The 21,125-nt window shown below is 38.1% G+C and overlaps 1 protein-coding gene across 4 annotated transcripts in view; it reads right to left on the bottom strand.

Annotated features, from left to right (window-relative positions):
• The window catches only part of SCFD2 (sec1 family domain containing 2), a 434,949-nt gene that overhangs the window by 316,076 nt on the left and 97,748 nt on the right, over positions 1-21,125 (bottom strand). For all 4 annotated transcript variants that reach the window (XM_072748999.1, XM_026016506.2, XM_026016507.2 and 1 more), the window contains exon 4: positions 10,602-10,777. In XM_072748999.1, coding sequence (XP_072605100.1) covers positions 10,602-10,777 — 176 coding nt within the window. The remainder of the gene's footprint in view (positions 1-10,601; positions 10,778-21,125) is intronic.

Genomic DNA, 21,125 nt, shown 5'->3' with positions numbered 1-21,125 from the left:
AGCAAAATTAAAACAAAGTGATGCACAAAGCTACTCAAGAAAGGCTTGGCTTCCCTGAGGAGATGGCATTTAAGTTTGGCGTTTACGTTTTGATCTGGACCAGCCATGACAAAAGCTGGGGAAAAAACATTCTAATATTTTAAAGCTCCAAGGTTCTCTATTTATCAGAATCAAAGTTGTTTCAGCTCTAGTTTTCTTTTCTCAAGCCCTATTATGCACAGAAGAGGAAGACTGCGTGTGTGTGTGTGTGTGTGTGTGTGTGTGTGTGTGTACACATGCATGTGTTCGCATGTGGATGTGCCTGGGAAGAGGAGATCTCTAACTCAGTCCTGAAGCTAATACTTAAGAGCTAGGAATAATGTGAAACACTCCAAAAGGAGGCCCTGCAGCAATCTATAGACAGAGAAAGGAAGACAAACAAAGCAAATGGTTAGAAGAGTTGGGAGACTATACCAACCTTTGTACTTGTTATTTTTTTCACTTGTTTTTTTTTTTTTTAAGATTTTATTTATGTAATCATGAGAGACACACAAAGAGGCAGAGACATAGGCAAAGGGAGAAGCAGGCTCCCTGCGGGGAGCCGGATGCGAGACGAGACTCGATCCCCAGACTCAGGATCACACATCTTGGGCCAAAGGCACATGCTCAACCCCTGAACCACCCAGGCGTCCCTTTTCTCACTGTTCTAAATAGTGTTTCTTGGTGGTTCTATTTCTTAAATCAAAGTAACTAACTTCAGGTCTGTTGTTCTAACTAAATTCTAGTTCAAAACAAGTAATCAGGGATCCCTGAGTGGCTCAGCGGTTTAGCACCTGCTTTCAGCCCAGCACATGATCCTGGAGTCCCGTATCGAGTCCTGTCTCAGGCCCCCTGCATGGAGCCTGCTTCTCCCTCTGCCTCTCTCTCTCTGTGTCTCTCATGAATAAATAAATAAAATCTTTAAAAAAAAAACAAGTAATCAGCAGCTGCAAATAAAAGGTCTCGCATGTTTTTAATCAAAATGAATTACAAAACATTAAAAAAAGCAAATAAGTAAATTTTTCACATTAGTATTGCTTTAAAACACTAATCATGGGTTTATTTTAAATAATATATTTATATAAATAAATTATTATAATTTATAAATAAAATGTAATGATTTTTAACTATTTACAAACACTGTTTTAATATTTTCTTAAAAGATTTTACTCATTTATTCATGAGAGACACAGAGAGAGAGAGAGGCAGAGACACAGGCAGAGGGAGAAGCAGGCTCCATGCAGAGAGCCCGACGTGGGACTCGATCCCGGGTCGCCAGGATCGGGCCCTGGGCTGAAGGTGGCACTAAACCGCTGAGCCACCCAGGCTGCCCAATATTTAAAATATTATACAAATTGTATTTCACTATAGCGACCCAAGCTAAGTCAACACATTCCTGAGCTATCAAGAATCCATTGGAAAAATCTTAACCAAAAACCTCATAGTGCTAGCCTAAGAGGTCATCCCCAAAGCATCCATCCCCAGTCCTAAAGCATATTAGGGGAAAGTTCAGTGTCCCTTAAATAGTCCTGATGTATTCGCAGCATAGTTCACTGGGCACAAACTTGCTGGAAAAAAAAAAAATCACCTCCTCAACTTAAAAAGGTGCTAAAGTGAAATGAATATCCCAATTGACAAACCTTTTGTCACACAGCCAGCAAAGACAAACTGCCACTATTTTAACCCAGTGGGCAATACAGCAATCAGGAAGACACCAAGTCAGATCTAAGGTCTGGGGGGGATTTTTCATCTGCTTCCTACCTTCGAAGCCCCATTTGATTGACTTTAAGATACCACTGATTACAACACACACCATTATTTTACATACTTCTAGTAAGAAACAGAACACTGCCATTAAACAGAGAAATACCATGGATTTCAGGATGTGTCTCAATTTCAGAAATATTAAAATGCAAAAAAAATGAACATTCTAGGATCAATGAAAAATGGTAGCACTCTTCTGCCCAAATCTGCTCCCTTTGTTTTCAGAATGGAAAACTACCTTTGCTATTTTCAACCTAATTATCAAAAAAGAAAGTTTTCCTCTGCATTATGTCATAATCTCCCTCCTACCTCTCTTTGTAACAACTGCTTAATACAAATGTCCAAAGAGGTAACTGACAAATCTCCATTTAACTCTTCTCCAAAAATATTTAAGAAATTTCATTCAAAACTACTGCTGATGACTGTAGGGCTCTCCAAGGGAGCCACCAAAAAAAAAAAAAAAAAGCACCCCTCTTCCCGGCCACAGTTCTGAACACGCTGAGAAACAAAGCAGACCTTAGTAAAGGCATGAGTCTAAACATCACTCTTATTAATGATAAAGGCCAGCCTGGGTGGTAAAAGTCCCAGGTCTGTTGGCCACTTGTCCCTATGGAGCTCCAGGCAGTCTATTCCTCCAGGTTGTGAGCCAGCTCTGACCAGGGAAGCCCTCCCATGAAGACGCAGGCCACAGCACCTGCTCCCTGCTTCCAGCATGCTTTAAAGAGTAAGAAGAGTAGAGAAAGAAGAAGGCATATTCTCGCCCTGGAAGAGCTGAAGTGCTCTCCACAAGCAGAGCCCCTCTAGAGAGGAAAAAAGGCAGAGTGTAGCCTGTCCCGTCATCCCAAATTGGCCAACCAGAAAAAAACACCCCTCTTCCTAAGAGAGGAGGGTGTAAAGGGTCAGAGACAGACTAGGACATGCCTACAGAAACCCCTTCCTGGTGGAAATCAGGAATGGGGGAACTTCTTCCTCTCTACTACTTGCCTTTGTGAGTCATTTTGATGTAATACTGTGAAAAACACCATGACATAATAAGAAATATATATTTACTCTCTGTCCCCAGTTCCTGGCACACAAAACTCTTGTATTTTCCTGAGCGATAGGGGTGCTAAGAGCATCATTTGTTCTAATATTTAGTCTTTGACCCTGGTTCCTGGTACACAGAACTTCTAAATCCTTTGGAATTTCTTGGATGATAGGAGCATCTTTCATTCTAACAAGGTTACTCTTGGTGAATTCCTAGATAGTTCCTGGGGACTGGTCACTAAAAAGACCAAGCCATGCATAGAAGCCTCTAACTTTCAGCTTCACCCTATCCCCATCCTCCAGGGAAGGGAAGGGGCTATAGTCTGAGTCAATCAATCCTGCCCATGTAATGAAGCCTCCACAAAAATCCCTAAAGTATACAGTTTTGGGGTTGGTAAACTCATGCATGTGCTGGGAGGGTGGCACATCCCAACCACATGGGGACAGAAGCCACTGCACTCAAGACCTTTCCAGACCTCACCCTATGTACCTCTTAATCTGAATATTTATCTTTATCCTTGTAACATCCTTTATAATAAATTGGTAAACTTAAATAAATATATCTCTGAGTTTTGTGAGCCATTATAGCAAATTACCAAACCCAAGGAAGAGGTCATGGGAGACCCAATACAGAAGACGTTGGTGAGAAGTAGGAGAGGCCCAGATTTGCAGTTGGTGTCTGGAGTTGGGGGCAGTCTTGTGGCACTGAGCCTGTAACCTGTGGGGTCTGCACTAGCTCCAGGTAGTTAGTGTCATGACTGAAATGCGGGCCACTCAGTTGCTGTTTAGAGTTGGAGAACTAGTTGGTGTAGGAAAAGCCCTACATGTTTGGTGTCAGAACAGTTGAGAGTGGAGTATAAAAGAAGTAAGAGGTTTCCTTTTAAACATGCTCCACAATTTTCCTTTTCAGGAAAAACCTATTAAAAAAGAAAATCTCCTTAATCTATAAATGACACTCAGGTCTGACTTTGGGGATCATCTTTTTCTACTTCTTATCTCACTTTTTTAAAGATTTTATTTATTTATTCATGAGAGACACTGAGAGAGAGGCAGAGACACAGGCAGAGGGAGATGCAGGCTCCATGCAGGGACCCCAATAGGGGACTCGATCCCAGGACCCCAGGATCACACTCTGGGCTGAAGGCAGATGCTCAACTGCTGAGCCACCCAGGCATCCCCTTGCCTTACTCTTCACTCGAATGATGTCACCAGTACTTTTGTAAGTGACAAATCATAACAAAATAGGACCTCCCAGGTTGTCAATGAGGTCAGGTATGGAACTGAAATGAGGCATGACATTTCCAAACCAAGCCAAAGGGCCGGGAACATCATAGAAGCTCTAGAGGACTGGGAAGGTAAACCCTTAATTTATTATAGCACAAGCAGACACACTTATTTAGCTTAGGGAAATCTGATTTGTTATAGAAGAGATATTTTGAAATTTAGTATATCACAAAAGGAACTCATTCTACCCATTAAAACTACTTTGACAACTAGTAAAATGGTATGCCTACTTTTCATTGCAAAGAAAGGTGGAATTTAAAACTAAAGCAACATGCACGTGGCTTATCTTGAATAGCTTTGTAACTCCTTTATATTTTATTTAAAAATCACTTTCCAAGTTGGATACTTTAATTTAGAAATATAAATTCTGCCTAAAGAAATAACTGGAGATAGAAAACACATATGTACAAGGTCTGTTTTTTAGGAAGTATAAACCCAGCTCCCTTCTCTACACAGAGTTTGCGACTGCTTCATAGCCGTGATAAATTATGGTCAATAAAGTTTTTCTTTGTGACAATTATAAAAACATTAGATATGCATTGTAGAAACAATGGGATTTATATCTACTTTTAAAGAAAAATGCTGTGAAACATTATCAAACAGTAAATACAAGGAGTTGGTAGCATTTTTCTAAGTAACAATCTCATTTTTCCTTAACAAATTTTAAGTAAAAAAAAACAAAATCTAGGTGAGAGTATGTTAAAAGGCATTACTCGCATAAAACAAATTGGCAATGTGATATTCCTGGTTCAGCTGAAAGAATAAAAAAATAACTGCTATTTATCGAGCACTTACTATATGCCAAGCACTGTACTTAGTGATACACATACATAATTTTATTCTGTCCTAACAACAGCAAACACTATGAGATAAGCAATTTAAACCAAATTAGATGAGGTGACTAAATCAAACTTGCGTGGTATATAATAAAAAGAGAATTCTCCATAGACTACCATCCAAATTAAGTAAATCCATATTTGTATTTAAAAAAAAAGCAAAGCTACTCTTACAAATGAATACATTCCTTAATAGAATCATAAACGTATCCATGTTCAAGTTAACTTTTGCTCTTTTCTACATTTTAAATTTGAAACAGAAATAATTATCTCTTAATGAGCCCATATGTACCAAACGCCTTAAACACAGACTGATTTTGGAACTTTGGAGATAAGGGAGAGGAAAAGGAATTGAGAAGATATTTTATCTCCTTTGGTTTTTAAAAGCATATTCACTGCTAATAAATATTAGATTTTTCCCAACAACACTCAAAACGGTTTCTCTTTCGAGCACGTAACATTATCTTTCTGTCATTTTCAGAAGCCTGAGCCAAACGTAAGTCTCATGAATTGTACTCAGATCTGTTGCTGACTTGTCATAAAATTGCCAAAACCACTGAACTGAGAGACGGTAGTGCAGAGGAAAGGCAGTTAACCTGTGTTTAATTACAGATCTCCAGGACCAATTCCTTTTTCTTAACCAAGGTTGTCTGTAATGTTAGTTATAAAGTCAACATTGAGGTCTCAGTGACAGAAGCCTGGTAGAGAGTGGTGGAAATGAGTCTCCAAAGAAATAAACAACTCTCAATACCGGCTGAGATCTGAATCTAGGTGGCTCTCAAGCTCTTTGGGAAAAGCTAGAAGTTGCCCTCATCCTCAAAATAAACTTAGATGGTCTCCTTTCAAACCAAAGTCTGTAAAAGGGATGCAGGCCTTGTTACACTTTTACATCAGGCCTTGTTACACTGATGGATAAGTGTATACACTATATAAAGGAAACATGTCAATAACCAAAGAGCAATTATGATGACCGGCCTACAGGTTCGCCTATGCTAAAACACTAATTTGCAAGGACCCAGAAATGACTGAGAACACCGCACTAGCCTGGGTAATGTGCAATTATGATAAAAGTAGGGTCTTAGCATTTTAAGTGCTTACGTCTTTTTCCCAGTGTTTTTATTCCTTCCCACTTGCTAAAGGAACCACACCAAGTCCCATGGTCACATCTGAGGCAGTCTAATACGGAACAGGATTTTAAAAATTAATTATAAATATAAAATAGCTTGGACTTTATATGCATCAAGTTTCTTCAGAAGCTTCTCTAGTGAGCTGAGAGATGATCATTCCTGAGAGAAAACTGCTCTGCCTTGTTTTGAAACACTTTTGTCAGATTTTGGAACTGCGGGCAGCAGAGGGTGAGGGAGCTGTCTGTGCGGCAGGGCAGTGAGGAGGAAAGAATTGGAGAAGAGGCCTTGAGCAGGTGATCAGAGCTGAAAGGAATGAAAGGGGTACCCATGGGGGGAGCAACAGTGTAGGCTGTTGCCATCAAAGGCGGGTGAGGAGAGCATCTTCACCTAGTGAGTGGCAGGACCCAGCACTGTTGGAACCCCAGGAGGAGAGAGAGGACATCCATGTGGAGGCCAGAGGCAATGAGGGCCCAGTGCAGGGTAGGAGAACCTGAGTAAGGGGGTAGGGGGAAGGGTGGCAGGTCGAAGGAAGGATACAGAAGTCTATCAAGGTCCCTGGGGCTCATGAGGAGGGCATGGTGGGATGGGGGTCATGGGATGTGTGGGGAAATGAAGCAGCAGGTCTCTATGGGTTGTCAGAACCAAAGGAGGTGAGAAAAGCATTCACTGGAGGTTGGAAGAGAGTACTATCCCAAGACCCTGTTAGAGCCTGAGCAGGAAGTGTAAGCATCTCAACAGGGGAGTGGCAACGGCAGGATACTGGCAGGGAGCCAGAGTCTGCCCAATGAGGAGACATCTGTGCCAGGGGAGCAGCCGTGGGGCCCGCTGGGGGGTCCTGAAGACTGTGGAGTGAGGAGGGCACCCATGCCTGAGGGTGAGACAGGGGCAGCACAGTGCAAGGTGTTGGAGCTCAAGTGATGTGAGAAGGGCATCCACGTGGGGGCTTCAGCAGGGCGCTGGTGTGTGAAGCATAAGAGACCATCCACTTGGCCATGGCCTGCAGCAGGAAGACAGAGCCCAGGTGAGGCAGAAGTGAGAGAGGCAGCAGCTCTAATGGAACACTGGTTACATATGGGGGAATTTATCACGTCATGAAATATGTTGAGGGTGATGAGAGACAGGTTCTTCACTGTCAGAGAGGGGGAGTTTCAGATATGGAAAGGAGAATGCCACAGTAACCCCTGGTATTCGAGTAGAACTGTGGTATTCCTCTGAACTCCTGGCCTTTAATAGAGAAGTACAGGTGAGGGCATAGAAGAGGCTCACCGGTGCAGGGACAGACCACTGGATCTTCAGAACGAGTCATTATGCCGCTCATACTGACCAAAAGAAGGCCAAAGTGAGCACAATAAAAATACTAGGCATTCAAAAATGGAATATGGCTATGGATTCAAAGGAGATTTAAATTCTTCAGAATTCTATGAATAAATGTATGCCAATAAATTTGAAAGTACAAATGAGCAGCCAACTTAAGCTAATAGAAACTACCAAAATAAACTCAAGAAAAAACAGATTAAATAGATTGAGAAATATTTACATAATTAAATCGGAAATAAAAATCTAAATCTAGCAACAACAGAGCTATGTTGAGATGATTCCTTAGAGATTTTTATTTCACCATTGAGCAAACAGCTCTGGAAAAAATGAAACTCGCCCTGATTTTTAAAAACTGCCAAAACCTTTGTTTCAAAACCAGACAACAGCAGCACAATAAGGAAAAAGTATATGCTAATCTCATCTATGAGCATAAATGCAAACAGCTAAGTAAAATATTAGCAAACTAAATCCAGTAGTATGTGTGTGTAGGACCAAGTTAACAATTACTTAACATTAAAAAATTATAAATACAATTCACCACATTAACAATTAAGGGAGAAAAAACCCTACATAGTCATCTAAAGAAATTCATAGTATTTAGAACTGAAACTCAACATTTATACATGATAAAAACAACAACAAAATAATAACTCAGCAAACGTGGTTTAGGAAGGAACTTTCTTAGCCTGATTTAAAAAAAAAAAAAAACCTCAGCAAACATAATATTTAATGGTTTTAAAATTTTAGAACATTTTCTTTAAAGACAAGAGTAAGATGACGATGCCTCTTTTCACTGCTCTATTGAACAGCGTCCTAGTATTTGGTCAGTGCACCCAAAAAGAACGTGGTATCAAGAAAGTGGAGAAAGGAAGAAATAAGCACAAATACAAATGCAAAGTTGTTAGGCAAAGTCAAGAGTAACCCTATAAGGCAGCAAAGGACAGTCAGAAAACTGTATCTTAAAAAATTTCAACTAACAATGGTATTAAAGCCTTTAAAATACCCACAGATCCAATAATTCCCTCTTATAAGGAAAAGCATAAAACTGGACATATTGATTTTAAAACACTGTAGTATTAATTCTGTAGTGGATAAACTGGCCACTGGAACAGACTAGAAACAGAAATCAACCCAGTTTTCTATGGGATTTTAGTGTATTACATATCACTAGGAAAAGGATGAAGATTTCTTGGCTCCAAATAACTGAAAACCAACGTTTTTTAAGTGGTTCAAACAATGAGAATTATTCTCTTACAAAACAAGGTATTTGAGTTGAAGTTCAAAGTCATCAAAGATCCAGGTTCTGTCTGTCTTCCTCAGGATCACAGTGAGCTCCCTTCATTAGCACAAAATGCTCACATCCTAAGCATACATCAAGAAGCAGAAAAGGGAGATTGTTTCTTTATTATATACTTATATCTATATCTATACCCTTTGCCTATCTTTGGCTTGAACTGCTAAACTAATCATTAGGTAGGGAAATGAGAATGCCAATGTACTCTGAGAACAATCTGGATTTGCCCGAATCATTTGGGTAAAAAGTAGACATTGGAACAAAATTGACTGGTCTTCGGACAACATGAGAAAGAGGAAAACAACTCTTAGGTAAGTAATTTACGATACAATGCAGTATTTCATAAACATGTGGCAGACTAGACTATCCATACGGAAGAAAAGAAAGCTCTGAATAATATCAAAAACAAAAACAAATTCCATGTGGATTAAAATTTCAAATGCCAAAAATTAATTTTTAGCAAAAAAATACAGAAAAATATATTTGGAAATTAGGGGTAGAAATAGATTTTAATATAAAACATAAACAAACCATAAAGGATAATATTAATTAGCTAGACTACATTAAAACTCTAAACTCTTGAACAAGATGCTGGAATTGAAAGACAAACCACAGCCTCGGAGAAATATTTGCATGATATAAGACAGCTTTCTGTTACCAATGAATAAAAATGGGCACAGTTATAAGAACAAGCAATTGACAGAAGAGGAAAACTGAAGAGTCAATAAATAGTATAAAAGATGCTCGACCTCATCAGTAGTCAGAGAATTGCAAACTTATATAAAGAAATAGCACTGACCCACTATTAAAAAATGTTATAATTTGATAATACTGAGTACTGGACACTATGAAGGGAAACAAAATATCATATATGCCTAGTAGACGGGTCAACTAGGTCAACCTCTTCGATGATTATTTTGTTGATATTTAGTAAATTCAACAATATGCATGTCAACCTAACATTCTTTCTAAGATATATATCTTAGAGAAACTTTCACATGTACCCAAAACACATGTTCTGGGATATTTACTACATTCTTTCTTCTTTCTTCTCTCTCTTTCTCACTCTCTTTCTCTCTCCCTCCCTCTACACACACACACACACACACACGAATATGAAATTGTCTATATACCCATATGAATTGGATAAATAAAGTGTTGTATGTTCATACAATCAAATAGTATGGTATGATATAGTTTAAATAAATGAACTAGATCTATATGTGTCACCTTGAATGATCTTAAAAATAGAATGTTGAGAGGAAAACACAAGTTGTTGAGGACTATCTATAGTACAATATTACTTACATAAAAAGTAAAACTCAGAGCACAATACTCTATTTGTGGATAAATATTTAATAAAAATACAGAAACAAGAAATCAAGCTTGTGATTACCTCTGGGAAAGGACAAAGGAGAATCAGAGCAAGGAAGGGTTATATAAGTATCAGAGATATTTCTATTTTATTTCTAGTCTTAGTTGTTCAATGAAAGAGTATAAAATAAATATTTAAAATGGGTAAATTATATTGAGTCTATGTGGAGAGCACTTAGGATTAGAGATTAGTGTCAGGAGAAATGTAAATAGTAGTAATATTCTGCAAAGACTGAATAAAGATGCCAGGAAGATCAAGAAAGTTCCAGATGGCATAAAATTGAAAAGAGGTTAGTCAAATGCTCAAAATATGTTCTTGGTACGAGTGAAAAACCAAAGATGTCACTGTCAAAAACAACAACAACAACAACAACAACCACCAAAAACATAGGTATGGAAAATTTCTACTATAATTATAATTTAGAGGCTCTTAGAGAACATGATACAGAGTATATGCCAATAATATGACTTATAACTAAGACTATAATAAACATCAAAAATTTTCCCCGGAAGTGAAAATTTTAATTCTTAATATCCCAAGAAACTCCTATAGCAACATACCTGGAGAAGGAGTCTTTCAAAAGCCAGGAAGTTGTCCCACTTGGCAGTCTGCGGGTGTTTCAGAGTTTGAACTGTGGCCAGCCCAAGCTGTAGAAGCCCACAGTGATTCACTATAGCTTTGAGATTGTTCTTAAAGAGCTGAATATAGGACATGAGCTGCCCTGGGGTGACTCTTCCTGGAGAAACATAATAATTTATTAGTGTTAAAATCATGAGAAGAATGCCATTAATAATACTACTGCCTCATACTGGCACAGAACTTTGGAGCTTCCGGCAAGCTTTCCTAAGCTATAGTGATTCCTACAGCAACATGGTAGCAATAGCAAATTTGAAACTATTGCCTGCATTTTACAAGTAAAAAAACAGGAGGCACCTGAGTAGCTCAGTTGGTTAAGCATCCAACTCTTAACCTCAGCTTAGGTCTTGATCTCAAAGTCGTAAGCTCAAGCCATGTTGGGGCTCCACGCTGGGCATGGAGTCAACTTAAAAAAAAAAGAAAGAAAGAAAGAACTGAGGCACCTGAATGGTGCAGTCAGTTACGTGTTCAACTCTTGGTTTCAGCTCAGGTCTTGATCTCATGACCCAGAGATCAAGCCTCCATGCTCAGCAAGGAGTCTGCTTGAGATTCTCTCTCCCTCTGCCCCTCCTATTCATGTTCTCTCTCTAAAAATAAATGAATAAATCTTTTAAAAATAAATAAGAATTTTTTTAATTAAAAAAAAACACACAAAGTCACGCAAATAAGTATTTGTTGAGCTCAACCTGAAGTGCCTCTACAAGACAGAGCACATAGCGATCTAAGAAGCAAAAAGGCAAAATTTCTAATGGTGTGTGTATGTATAGAAAGTAAGAAGAGAAATCTGTTACGACTGTAGCTAAAACCTTACCACTGATACCAGTGGGTTCATGAGAATACTCATGAGGATAAAAGCTGGCTATTACATGAAATAAAAATCTATGGAGAACTGGAGTGGCAAAAACACTGGAAGATGAGGCATCAGAAGAAAATGTTGGGTATGAGTGATACAGGACATTTATAGTGATGGTCACCTGGACTAAAGCAAGAGGAGCCCCATCTCATAAAAGACTAGACATAGCACAGAAAAACAAAACAATACAAAACACCTGCTGAAGATTCACTCCTTCAGATCCTCTAAGTCCAACTTTTGCCAATTGCGGTCCTTTGACTAAGTCACTTCACATTGTCCAATGTGTGGAATTGCATTCCTGCCATTCATGGGTGCTTTGGACAAAACCCCTGAACACCAGATTCACTCTATTGGACAAGGAGACAGCAGTGGGTCAGCACAGAAGCAAGTCAGGCGCACCTTTCCTACACATCTTATCCATACTATGTTTGTGGGTTGCTCCCCAATGCCTGACATCCAAGTTTGCTTATTATATCTAGGTTTAATATTTGGCAATGAAATCACGTATATTTCTTTAGTACTTTACAGTTTACACAGTGCAGGCACACCATCTTCTGATTCTCTCAGCAAATCTATGGGGTGGCAAACAGGGCATGTGCTGCATCAACTAGACCCACTTGATGAGGCACTGGGAGTTCGGGGTCTTACAGAATGCTAAATGGCAGCTATCACTTAATAAAAGGTTTTTGATCCTTGATCCTGATAAACAAAATCGAAAGACCTTGCCACAAGAAACTTAAAAGCCTGCAACAAAAAGAATAACAATGGTGGGATAATAAGTAGTGGGGCAAGTCTCAGGCATTTCTTTGGTGGGAAAGTCTGAGTTCATTCCTGATTCTCAAAGCAGCAGGCTAATGATCTACTCACCTACTTACAGAGAAAAGCCTCATCAACTCCTTCTTTGTCTCGTTCTGAGTCAGGTTTATTAAGGTCTAATTTAAATGCAGTAAAATGCACCCTTTTTCTGGTGTCCAGCTCTATGAATTGTGACAAATGTATAGAGTTGGGTAAGCACATTCACAGTCAAGATGGAGAACATTTCCATCATTCCAAAGAGTTCTCCCTCTTTGTAGTCAATTCTCTGTTTCCACCCCAGCCCCTGGTGAGCTCTTCTCCGTGTTTATCTGATCTCTGTCCCATATTTTGCTTTTCCAGAATGTTATATAAATGGTATTATACAGTAGCCTTTTGAGTCTGGCTTCTTTCACTTTAGCATAATGCACTTGATAGTCATCCATGTTGTTGCTTGTGTTAGTGGTTTGTTCCCTTTTCTTGCTGCATAATATTCCATTGTATTAATGTGTCATAGTTTATTTGGCCATTTATTTATCCATTCACCAGTTAGTGATCATTTGGACTATTTCCAATTTTTAGAAATTATGAATAAACACTTCACAAATAACCCATGTTCAGGCTTTCATGTGAGTGTGTATGTGTGGACTTATGGTTTCACTTTTCTTGGGTAAATTTTGAGGACTGAGGTTGCTGGGTCATATGCTAAATGTATATGAACTTTGTTGGGGTTTTTTTTGTATTTTTTTAAGATTCTATTTATTTATTCATGAAAGACACAGAGAAAGAGGCAGAGACATAGGCAGAGGGGGAAGCAGGCCCCTCACAGGGAGCCCAATGCAGGACTTGATCCATGGACCGGGGATCACCCCCTGAGCCAAAGGCAGATACTCAACCACTGAGCCACCCAGACGTCCCTGTATGTTTAACTTTGTAACAAACTGACTAACTGATTTCCAGAGTGGCCTATTCCACCACCAACCAATGAGAGTTCTAACACCTCACATCCTCACCAGCACTTGCTACTGCTAGTTATTTTTATTTTAGTCATTCTAATATGTGTGTAGCAACATCTCACTGGGGGTTTCATTTGTATTTTTCTAATGATGAATAATGTTGGTCATCTTTTTATGTGCCATCCTGTATGTTTTTTGTGAAGTGTCTATTTGAATCTTTTGGCCATTTTTTATCAGGTTTTTTTACTTTCTTACTCTTAAATTGTGTCATTACTTTTATTAATCCATTGATTCAATATATATTTCTGTGGCAGGCACTGTTCTTGCTGCTAGAAATAAACCCATGAACAAATCAGATAAAACTCCTTGTCCTCACAGTGAACAAATATAGAAGACAGGCGGGGATCCCTGGGTGGCGCAGCGGTTTGGCGCCTGCCTTTGGCCCAGGGCACGATCCTGGAGACCTGGGATCGAATCCCACATCAGGCTCCCGGCGCATGGAGCCTGCTTCTCCCTCTGCCTGTGTCTCTGCCTCTCTCTCTCTCTATCATAAATAAATAATAAAAAAAAAAATTAAAAAAAATATATAGAAGACAGGCATCTCCTCGATGCTGTCTTAATTAATTCAGCATATTACATATCATTCTCATTTAGGGGATGGAGGCCTTTTGTGCAAATGATTAACATATTTACACAATGATGTCTTCTAACACCTATTAAATATTAACATTAAATATGTGAAAAGAATTTTCACATGATATGGGTTCAAACTAAGATTGCCATGACCTCCATGTATTTGATGATACATTGTACCGCTGGTGATGGTAATTTGGTTTCTGGATACATAGAGCTTATTCTATCAAGAGAGGTATTCATTAAATAACTATACAAATAATTACTTAATCATAATCGTGGTACTACTGCTAAAGAAAAATACAAAATGTCTTGAAAGCGTGAAAGGTTCTGTAAGATTCAAAACTGCCGAACTGTCCAACCCAATCTCCTTAACTAAGGAGGAGGAATTAAACAAGCTCAAAATACATAAAACTCATTTGTAATAGAACTGTCTCTTACAGAGACAAGAAATAGAAATTATCAGAGAAAGTCATCGGGAAGTCTGTTTAGATTTCTATTGTAATAACCATATGGTCACTTAAAGGATAAAAGGTTTTGATTCAAAAATATAGTTGACCATTTTACCCAGTTAGTGTTTTCTAGCACAGACTCAATCATCATATTTATGTAAGGCTGCCTTCCCACATAAGGCATGTGACTTAAAGGAACAAATGAGTATACAGAATTTGGTAACTGGAAATGCTACAAAACACTACATTGTGAATTTAGTAATTATTCGCCTTTGCTGACCAATTCTGTTCCCCTCTAAATAGCTTTTTCTTAGACACAAATGCTATTAACATTATTAGGTACATCTTGATAACAGTTTCTTTTTATTCCATAACATGCTAACTGGAATTCAGTAACAAAAAAAAAAAAAAAAAGAAAGGGTACGGCACACAGATGCTTGCTTTAAAATAGGTAGTGAGATATCTTTTAATTTTAAACTTAATCACGACCTTACATAAAACAAATGGAAAACAACCAACTGACTACCAAAAACGCTGCAGTGAGACTAATGACTTGAGGAAGCTGCCCAGTTCACATCAACTAAAACAGCAAGCAACCAGGAGCAGGTGCTAAAAAAGTAACAGCAGGACATGTATTCACATCTCACATCACAAAACAACAACAACAACAACAGCTTGTCAGGCAGACTAACACGGTGATTTCAAAATATCCATTCAGAAGGCCTTGCAACAAACACACTTTTTAAAGCCATAAAAAACAAAGGTTATTTGATATCAAGACTGCATAATAAATACATAGCAACTTTTTGAAAAGTGACAATTTGAAATATGAAAAATAGTTTTCAAGTAAGAAAAGCTATTTTTTAAAGAGTTTTTAAGAAAGAGAAATAGGTTTCTTAGTTAAGAGAAAAACAAAACTTTATCAACCATCAATTCTCTATTTTTAAACGCTTATTAAAATATAATTATCTCTTAAGGGAAAGTGGATAGATTTGGAAAATAGAAGGATTTAAACATTTTAATGTTTGTGATCCTTACAGTATTGAATTCAACTGAATTCAAATGCATCATAGAGCCTATTTTTCCATTTACTACATACACTTGATAAATTATAACTTTTTCAACCTGTCTTGTGGCTTGTTAAAATATATTTAAAATATCTACACCAATCTACACATATATGATTCTTTGTTGAAATGTTTGAAATAAAGAATATTCAGTCAGCGCTGTGTTTGATTTAATCATAAAACCACGCCTTAATAGTAGAAAGCAAACACCAACAGAAACTTCGCCTAAAATAGCATATTTGGCTCCCAAATTTTTAAAAAACTTCCTGGCATGAGAAATAATACTACTGACATTGCACGTTTTTTATTCTTCATTTTTATGAAAACCCAGTGTATGAAATTTGAATGAACAAACGTAGGTGTTTTAAGTCCTCCCAGAAATGAGCATTTCCCCTGTATCCTTTTCAATCATTTTTCCTAATATAATAAAAGTACAGTACATTAAAATGTTTACATATAACATGTCCTGCTAAAACTCTGGTTAATTTGCACATACAGAGTTGGCAAACAAAATAATTTCAATATTACAAAATAGTGACATCTCTTCATCTGCTGGGTTTTTTTTCCCATTGTTTCAACTTTTGTGCCACCTAATAACAGCCGGTGAACACTAAGTAAACAAGCACAGCTGGACCCGGCAAGCCACAAGAGGGCCCATTCACCACATGCAGGGCCCACACCTGTCCAGCTCTTCCTCTTGGCTCTGCTAGACACGTGCCCTGTCTAGGAAGTGCTTCCTGTTTGACTCTCCCCCAATCTTTGGTGCAACTAAACAGCCTCTGCTCCTCTTTATATCCCCCTCCAGTGAGAACTCCTTCAACTCCTTTGTTCACACAAAGTCCTATATATACTGTAGCATTTATTTATAGAAATTTAGCATATCCTTTTTAACTATGCTGATATTTTATCAAGACTTTTACTGGTTTTGTCAGTTAGTTATTGGTTATTAATTTGCAAGGATTTTTGAATGGGCCTCTCTACTAATGGTATTTTTTTAACATGAACCCTGATTTCTAGTATGTGTGCAAGACAATTTTTCCAGGAATGTATACACGTTATAGCAAAAACACCCACAATGAGATATGTGTGTGTGTGTGTGTGTGTGTGTGTGTGTGTATATATATATATATATATATATATATAAATATATAAAAGGTGGCAACTCTACTAAAATTAAACATCTGATTGGTAGGTAGCACCATTAGAGAAAATTTCTTTTTTTTTTTTTTTGGCCATTTATACAATGTGAATTTTATTTATTTTTTTAATAAATTAATTTTTATTGGTGTTCAATTTACCAACATACAGAATAACACCCAGTGCTCATCCCGTCAAGTGTCCCCCTCAGTGCCCGTCACCCATTCACCCCCACCCCCCGCCCTCCTCCCCTTCCACCACCCCTAGTTCATTTCCCAGAGTTAAGAGTCTTTATGTTCTGTCTCCCTTCCTGATATTTCCCACACGTTTCTTCTCCCTTCCTTTATATTCCCTTTCACTATTATTTATATTCCCCAAATGAATGAGAACATACAATGTTTGTCCTTCCCCGATTGACTTACTGCACTCAGCATAATCCCCTCCAGTTCCATCCACGTTGAAGCATATGGTGGGTATTTGTCGTTTCTAATGGCTGAGTAATATTCCATTGTATACATAAACCACATCTTCTCTATCCATTCATCTTTCGATGGACACCGAGGCTCCTTCCACAGTTTGGCTATTGTGGACATTGCTGCTAGAAACATCGGGGTGCAGGTGTCCCAGCGTTTCATTGCATCTGAATCTTTGGGGTAAATCCCCAACAGTGCAATTGCTGGGTCATAGGGCAGGTCTATTTTTAAGTCTTTGAGGAACCTCCACACAGTTTTCCAGAGTGGCTGCACCAGGTCACATACCCACCAACAGTGTAAGAGGGTTCCCTTTTCTCCACATCCTCTCCAACATTTGTGGTTTCCTGCCTTGTTAATGTTCCCCATTCTCACTGGTGTGAGGTGGTATCTCATTGTGGTTTTGATTTGTATTTCCCTGATGGCAAGTGATGCAGAGCATTTTCTTATGTGCGTGTTGGCCATGTCCATGTCTTCCTCTGTGAGATTTCTCTTCATGTCCTTTGCCCATTTCATGATTGGATTGTTTGTTTCTTTGGTGTTGAGTTTAATAAGTTCTTTATAGATTTTGGAAACTAGCCCTTTATCTGATATGTCATTTGCAAATATCTTCTCCCATTCTGTAGGTTGTCTTTTAGTTTTGTTGACTGTATCCTTTGCTGTGCAAAAGCTTCTTATCTTGATGAAGTCCCAATAGTTCATTTTTGCTTTTGTTTCTTTTGCCTTTGTGGATGTATCTTGCAAGAAGTTACTGTGGCCAAGTTCAAAAAGGGTGTTGCCTGTGTTCTCCTCTAGGATTTTGATGGAATCTTGTCTCACATTTAGATCTCTCATCCATTTTGAGTTTATCTTTGTGTATGGTGCAAGAGAGTGGTCTAGTTTCATTCTTCTGCATGTGGCTGTCCAATTATCCCAGCACCATTCATTGAAGAGACTGTCTTTCTTCCAGTGGATAGTCTTTCCTCCTTTGTCGAATATTAGTTGACCATAAAGGTCAGGGTCCACTTCTGGGTTCTCTATTCTGTTCCATTGATCTATGTGTCTGTTTTTGTGCCAGTACCACACTGTCTTGATGACCACAGCTTGGTAGTACAACCTGAAATCTGGCATTGTGATGCCCCCAGCTATGGTTTTCTTTTTTAAAATTCCCCTGGCTATTCGGGGTCTTTTCTGATTCCACACAAATCTTAAAATAATTTGTTCTAACTCTCTGAAGAAAGTCCATGATATTTTGATAGGGATTGCATTAAATGTGTAAATTGCCCTGGGTAACATTGACATTTTCACAATATTAATTCTGCCAATCCATGAGCATGGAATGTTTTTCCATCTCTTTGTGTCTTCCTCAATTTTAGAGAAAATTTCTAATGTTCATTCAATAGCTGATGGAAGAGAGCCAGAATCTTGTGCATGAAAGATGGTTTAGGGGCTTTGTGAATAACATACAAAAGGCTCAGAGTGTAGACTGAGCACACAGGTTTACAACCTCTCCTTACTCCATCAGAATGATAGAAAAAAATAAGAAGGGATGGGAACACACAACAAAGAGACTCTGAGATAGTCTAAAAGCAGATATAAAGGTTCAAACATTTTGCCCCCATCTGTTGGTTATCTTTGTAACCTACATTATACACTAAAACTTTCTTTTTTGTTCTGTCAAATACAGATGGTATCATACATTTTATGTTCTAAGAGGGTAACAGCCCCCCTTACACTTCCCCTTACTTCTTATTTTCCCCTTTCATCTTGCAAATCATCTGTACTTTTATTTTTACCTTGTCAGGATGACTGGCATTTACATTTTGTTCTGTAACCATAATTTAGTCTTATGTGCTTTTTCTATGGTTTCTCTAGGAAAGTTCGAAATCAATCAACAGTGCTTACATCATTATAAACTATATAACTATTAATGACAGAGTCAAATTATGTGCCATGATTACATTTCCTTATGCATATAATACACTTTGTTCCTAGAATGCTTTGTGGTGTATTTTCTTCCTTCTTCCCTCCCTCTTTCTTCACTCCCTCCCTCCCCTCTTCCTTCTTTCTTCCTTTTTTTTTTCTCTCTTTCCTCTCTTTCTTTGCATTATCTGCCTTAACCAAAGTTTTACAGTATACTAACCTCAAACATACTATCCTATCTTTGGAATCTATGGGAGTTTTTTCCCTCCCTGAATACTGTCAAACCTTTCATTCTCCCATTCCAACATGGGCAGATTGTTTTCCAGGCCTTTCTGCACAGCCAGCAGCCTGGAACTCCTTTTATTACTCTCTTCTGTTGGAACTGTTTCCTTAAATCCCTGGTTTTTCTTTCTTGGTATACTGTCTTGTTTTACTGGACATTCTCAAGTAACTTCCTTAGAAAAACAACTTTGAAGAAAGCAGAGTTTTTGTATCCCTGAAAAGGCATTTTCTTGCCCTCAGAGTTTCATGATAGTTGATTAGGGTCTGGTATTCTAGGTGGCCAAAAATGCATTGTTCATAATCTTCTGGTTTTCTGGGTTGCTGATAAAGAATGTGTGCCAGTCTCACTCCTGTTTCATTGTAGGTAAGCTTTTTTTTTTTTTTCCATCTTTGGGCCTTTAGAATCCTATTCTCTTGTACTCTAAGGATTCACAGTGATTATGTTTAGTTTAGAGGTCTTTTTTTCGTTCCACTTTCTTCTCAATAAACCTATTCAATTTGATTATATCTTTCTTCACTTTGGGGAAATTCTCACATGCTTTCTTTGCTAATTTCTTATTCTCTGCTTTCTTTTTTTTTTTTTTTAAGATTTTATTTATTTATTCATGAGAGACACAGAGAGTGAGGCAGAGACACAGGCAGAGGGAGAAGCAGGCTCCATGCAGGGAGCCTGATATGGGACTCGATCCCGGGACTCCAGGATCATGCCCTGAGCCAAAGGTGGACGCTTAACCACTGAGTCAGCTAGGCGTCCTTTTCTCTTTCTTTCTGAAACTCCTAATATAGTTCTTGGATAGTCTGGATTGGTTCTCTGTATCTTTTATCTTTTCTGTCATCTTTTCAATGCCCTGTTCCTTCTACATTTTAAGGGAGTTTCTCAATTTATGTTTAAACTTTGGCTGAATTTTGTTTTGTTACATACCATAAAGTTCACCCTTAAAGTATACAATTGAGTGGTTTTTGGTATATTTAGAGAGTGGTGTAATTATCACCACCATATAATTTGAGAACATTTTCTTTAAAAAAAAAAAAAAGGTTTTTTTATTTATTCATGAGAGACACAGAGAGAGGCAGAAAGGTAGGCAGAGGGAGAAGCAGGCTCAATGCAGAACTCGATCCCAGGACTCCCGGGATTATGACCTGAGCCAAAGGCAGATAGATGCTCAACCACTGAGCCACCCAGGTACCCTGATTTGAGAACATTTTCATCACCTCAAGAAAAAACCCAAACCCAAATTTCCTCAGTTATGAAAGAGATATACTGTTATAATCCACTTATATTGGAATATAACCTGAATGAAATTTTTCACTGGGAGACATAACTGTGCTTAGTTATACTTAGTTATAAATGAGAAAAGCAGAAATGAGAATATTCAAGTAACTATAACTCTAAGTGAACTCTAACTTTTAAATATAATATTATCATTTTATCATATTTTTTAAAAATGTAACTAAAGTATAAATGCCTGGAAGGTAAAAGAGGAAAAGAAGAGTACTAAATGATGGAGCAAAACAGACAATAAAAATAAACCTCCTACCTTCAGTCACCCAAAAAAGCTTTGCCTAGAATACATAAAAGGGTAGTACAACAGAGGGAGCCACCTCCCCAGAAGGTACCAGCAACTCCAGACTCGGTATGATGGAGGTGGAAAGTGAGGAATATAACATAAAGCAAAGTAGATAAATATTAAGTGCACAGATCAACTAATTTTTAAATACGTACCTACCCATGTAACCACCATCCAGATCAACATACAGAATATGTCCAATACTCTCGAAGACTCCTGCATATACTTATCCAGTCAATAATCCCACAAAGCTAGACCATTACTTCTTTTTTTTTAATTTTTATTTATTTATGATAGTCACACAGAGAGAGAGGGAGAGAGGCAGGGACACAGGCA

Source organism: Vulpes vulpes, chromosome 2, assembly GCF_048418805.1.
Source record: "Vulpes vulpes isolate BD-2025 chromosome 2, VulVul3, whole genome shotgun sequence".
NCBI classification, from domain to species: Eukaryota; Metazoa; Chordata; class Mammalia; order Carnivora; family Canidae; genus Vulpes; species Vulpes vulpes.
This window is presented reverse-complemented; position numbering and strand designations above follow the sequence as displayed.